The sequence below is a fragment of the Parasteatoda tepidariorum genome, chromosome 9 (assembly GCF_982258835.1).
Source record: "Parasteatoda tepidariorum strain Cologne lab strain chromosome 9, Ptep-v5.0, whole genome shotgun sequence".
In the NCBI taxonomy this organism is placed as follows: domain Eukaryota; kingdom Metazoa; phylum Arthropoda; class Arachnida; order Araneae; family Theridiidae; genus Parasteatoda; species Parasteatoda tepidariorum.
This window is the reverse complement of record NC_141763.1, coordinates 63,902,392-63,907,074: the sequence shown is the minus strand read 5'-3', so window position 1 is coordinate 63,907,074 and position 4,683 is coordinate 63,902,392. Positions and strand designations below refer to the sequence as shown.

General features: G+C 33.5%; 1 protein-coding gene across 1 annotated transcript; it reads left to right on the top strand.

Moving 5' to 3' along the window:
- The first annotated feature begins 441 nt into the window (after window positions 1–441).
- Window positions 442–1,801, top strand: LOC147804118 (uncharacterized). Its single transcript, XM_087151430.1, has 2 exons — window positions 442–655; window positions 909–1,801. The coding sequence occupies exons 1-2, from the start codon at window positions 442–444 to the stop codon at window positions 1,799–1,801; spliced, it is 1,107 nt and encodes a 368-aa protein (XP_087007556.1).
- Window positions 1,802–4,683: the final 2,882 nt, after the last annotated feature.

Below are 4,683 nucleotides of genomic sequence, written 5' to 3'. Positions count from 1 at the left end.
TTTTGGCGGTTTTCTGAACTATCGCCAAATATATAAACATTTATTGCGGCCCAATTTACCACCCAATTTTTTTAAAATTTTGTCTACCCCCACTAATTCAAGGGTCTGGATTCCAAATATGTAAAAAAAATTATGTGTTTATTCAGAGAAAGTACGTTTTTGTGTCTGATTTCGTAACTTAATTAATAGTTAGCACTAATTAATTGACATATTTGAGGTCACCCCCAGGAACCATTAAGATTGACACTTAGTTCGTGAAAATCCGATCATTAGAACGAAAGTTATTCAGGGTGATTCGTTTTTTTTTTTTGCGGACTGTACCAAAGAGGAAAAGTCTTTTCCAAGAGGGTGCGGTCCCCTCCAGAGCATTAATTTCCTATTGGAGACAACTACCTTATTCTAGCCAGTACTTTATAGGAGAAAACATCGATTCACATTAGAATGTTCAATCAATATGGAGGCAACTATTATCCCTCAATAGTCGGTCTGACGTTGCAACCAGAGCAGTTTAATATATGTTTTAAGCATGGTCCTCCAACTAACATAATTGAGATTGTTGAAATCAATCTTGCTTTAGAGGCTCTCAATCCAGACAACAAAAAGGATTTCTACATTCTGATGAGTGATGACGGCAAATACTCCTTGACTTATGAAAGTACGTGAGTAGGGGAAGCACTTTAGGAATGGGTATACTATCATAGTTTTAGGAATGGTGTTTGTTAATTTTTTAGACAATTTTATCAGCTTTGTTTTTTATTTTTAATTATTATTTTTGTATATTTTACTCAAATATCACAATAATATATAGTTAGTTAAAAAAAATTTATTATGATAATTGACAAAAATATCGATAAGATAGTGAACTTTATCTAAAAAGGGATTTTCACTAAATGATGTGTTAATGAAAGGAGATATTGTTGAAGATATTTTTGATCTAATACTCAGATTTAGAACGTATAAGTTTGCCTTTACTTTCGTTGTCCAAAAATTGTTCAGGCAAATTCTCATAACTCCTTCACAAAGGGACTATTTACGTATTTTGTGGACAGATAGTGTAACCAATCAACTTGCAATTTTCAAATTAAAGACTGTTACCTACGGAACTGCTTGTGCCCCATTTCTTGCAATAAGAACTCTTAAGCAACTTACAACCGATGAAGCTACGAATCACCCAATAGCATCTGAAGTAGTTTTACGAGATATGCTTATGGACGATTATATCTCGGGTTCCAAAGACATAGAATCCGCACAAATACTTCAACAACAGTTGGAAAGTTTGTTTTCTAATTGTGGAATGAGTCTTCATAAATGGACATCTAATTCCCTAGAACTGTTGAATGATCTATCTAGTTCACTGAAGGAACATTCTTTTTCCATTTTTGAGCATGCAATTGCCAAAACTCTTGGAATGAACTGGTTAAATTTCGATGACCTTATTGTTTACAAAATTGATTGTAACCAAGACACTACTTATACCAAAAGAGCCATATTTTCTTTAATTGCCAAGTTGTATGACCCACTTGGTCTTCTGGGTCCGGTCATTAGCAAGTTTAAAATCCTCATGCAATCACTATGGTTACAAAAGCTTAATTGGGAAGATACTTTGCCCCGAGCCCTAACAAAGATCTGGTGTACTTTAGTCTCATGCTTAAAGGACGTTGAACAAATAAAAATTCCCCGTTGGATTTTAGTAGATAATCCAACAAAGGTTATTTTACACTGTTTCTCAAATGCTTCTGAGGCTGCATATGGAGCAGTTATATACATTCAATGTAGACAAAAGAAAAAATGCAGAGTATGAATTTCAAAAGCTATATTCGGAATTCCTTAATACTTTCACAAGTTTGGATCTAGATGTAAGACTTCCTAGATTGGCATCCTATCAAAATCACCGTGGCAATGTAAAAAATCAGAACATAGACCCACAGCAGTACTTCCGTCAAAATATATACATTCCTTTTTTAGATTATTTCGCTGCCCAACTGATTGAAAGATTTTCGAAGCACGAAGATACTCTTGCATTTCTCAATAAAGTGTTACCTAAGTATTGTGTGAAGGTTGATATTAATTTATGCAATTTCCGAATCTACGCAGATTTCATTGACATCGAAAACCTGTCTGCATCGCATGTCTTTGTAAACTTTGTTTACAAATTGCTTATGATTATTATGAAATATTAATTAAAAAATAATTATTATGTAATATTTTTTTAATTACTAGTTAAACTTTTGCAAACAACAGAATAAACAATATTTGTTACAATGTTTTTCCCCTACTTTGCATGTCTGAAACTGTTCTTGCTTCTTACCATATCCCCCCCCCCTCCGAAAAAAAATCCTGGCTACGGTATTGGTCTCCGCTCTGCATGCTTTCGGAGGAAGAGTTTGTGAAATAACGTACAGTACAATTTCTTTGACATACAAGCATGTGTTCCCTAAAATTGTGTTGGAGGAGATTAAGAAGTATCCTCTCCCAAGAACTCAGCCTGAAATTCAAGCGTCGGACGTTAACCTCATTTTGATCACTTCATTAATTGAGCTCGTAAAAACGAACATTGGATTAAACGTGAACTCTATGTTTGAATGTTACGGGTGGAAAATTAAGAGAATCAGTTGGGTCACCCTTGCGTAACTTATTACTTTGAGCAATAATTGTCCACTTGCGAAAACCTAGTAATTTTAAGTATTAACTTGGAGTTATTGGCTAAAAACTTTAGAGAGCTGAATGTAAATATTTTAAATTATGTTAACATGAATTTTTTAAGTACATAAGATGGTTTTTAGTTAATGGACAGTGCCAAAAAATTTTACATATCATGTGATCCGGAACCGTTAAATTTATTTTAAATGTATTCTTATTTTAATTTATCTATGCAATTTTACTTCTTTTTAATACTATGTTTTGAAATAAATGATTAATCATTTCTAATTTAGTCTCATTTTTAGTGTAAGCTATTAGACGGTAACAATATATTTTATTTTCAGTCTTTAAAATGGATTTGAATGGTTTGTATAATGATCAAGCTCTTCCTGGAAGTTTTGGTGGCGTTGAAACTTTGTTTCGATCAATGAAAGGAAAAATTTCTCGAATAGAGACCAGAAAATGGTTATCATCTCAAAATTCCGAAACAGAATAATGGTGAGTGGAATGACATTCCAGTCAGGCAACGTCACTATAAAGTTCCTCACCATCTAAAAGAAGAACTTGATAAGCAAATTAATGAACTGCTTGATATTGGCGTAACTAGCCCAAGTGATTCGCCATATGCAGCCCCTGTGGTTTCAGTAAAAAAAAAAGGATCAATCATATCGTTTATGCACCGACTGGAAATTAAATTTAAAAGCTTTACCAGATTCATTTCCCATACCCTGCATTACTGATTTACTAGATAATCTAGCTGACGCAAAATTATTTAGCTCCTTGGATTTATGTAATGGGTTTTTTCAAATGAAGATTGATCCTAGCGATAGATATAAGACTGTTTTTGACACCGAGCATGGTCTATACGAATGGAACAGAGTACCCTTTGGTTTAAAGAATTCCCCAAATAGCTTCCAACGATTAATGTCATTGGTTTTATCAGGGTTAAAACCCTTGCAAATAGCGGTATATTCAGACGATATTGTCTTCGCCAACACAAACTGAAATTAAAACCGTCAAAATGCTCATTTCTAAAAACTAAATATTTAGGTTTCCTAATAGCCGACGGTAAAGTCTTTCCAGATAAAGATAATATTAGTGCAGTAGAAAATTTTATAATTCCCGAAAACTCTGATCATGGTAGGTCCTTTATTGGAGTTACCGGTTTTTACCGCAGATTTATAGAAAACTATGCAAAAATTGCATTACCGTTAACTGACTAAAAAGAATTGTAAATTTCAATGGACACAGGAAACGCAATTCGTTCAAGTTAAAAGCTGTATTAATACAACAACCTTGTTTAAGTTTGCCAAATTTCGAGAAACCATTTACGATATTTACTGACGCATCTAAATATGCGTTAGGCGCTGTTCTTTGTCAGGAAGATAAAAACCAATTTCACCATCCTATAGCGTATGTCAGAGGAAAACTTAAAAATCCTGAAATTAATTACTCAACGGTACAGAAGAAAATGTTAGACGTAGTTTACGGTGTTACTCACTTTAAACAATATTTATATGGCTGTCACAGTGATGTGTGACGTTTTTTTTTCTAATTGTTTAATTTAATCCCTTTTTAGTTTAATGTTGGTTGTTTGATGTCACAGTGTCGTGGTACGATTTTTTTATGTCCGGAATTTAACTTAATCTAATTTTAATTCAATCTTTCATAGTTTATAATATTTGTACTTTTCCTTTTATTTCTCTTCATTTTTTTCTGTGAAGAGAATTGGAAATGTTTCTTTTCCTCTTAAGTTAGCAACACATTTTTGTGTCTTTCTCCTTTTCACCTTTTACAATTCAAGGTCGTCTGACCCCACTGTCCTTCAAGGGCGAATTCTTTTCCCTCACATTCTAATTTACGTCACCACTTTACTTCTTTTCCCATCACTTTCACGTAACCTTCAAATTTTTGCACGTGATGATTCTTCCGGTTGGGTTTTCTAGATTTTTCCAGAATTTTTAGCGTGTTCACGCCTTTTTTGTATGTGTGGGAGTACTATTTGCACTGATTGGTGTTGACGTAATCGTGTAATAATCCCCC

Coding starts and splice junctions, on each gene's coding strand:
- LOC147804118 (XM_087151430.1), top strand. CDS start 442: ATGTTCAATCAATATGGAGGCAACTATTATCCCTCAATAGTCGGTCTG. Junction 656..908: donor ATACTCCTTGACTTATGAAA/GTACGTGAGTAG, acceptor TGTTAATGAAAG/GAGATATTGTTGAAGATATT.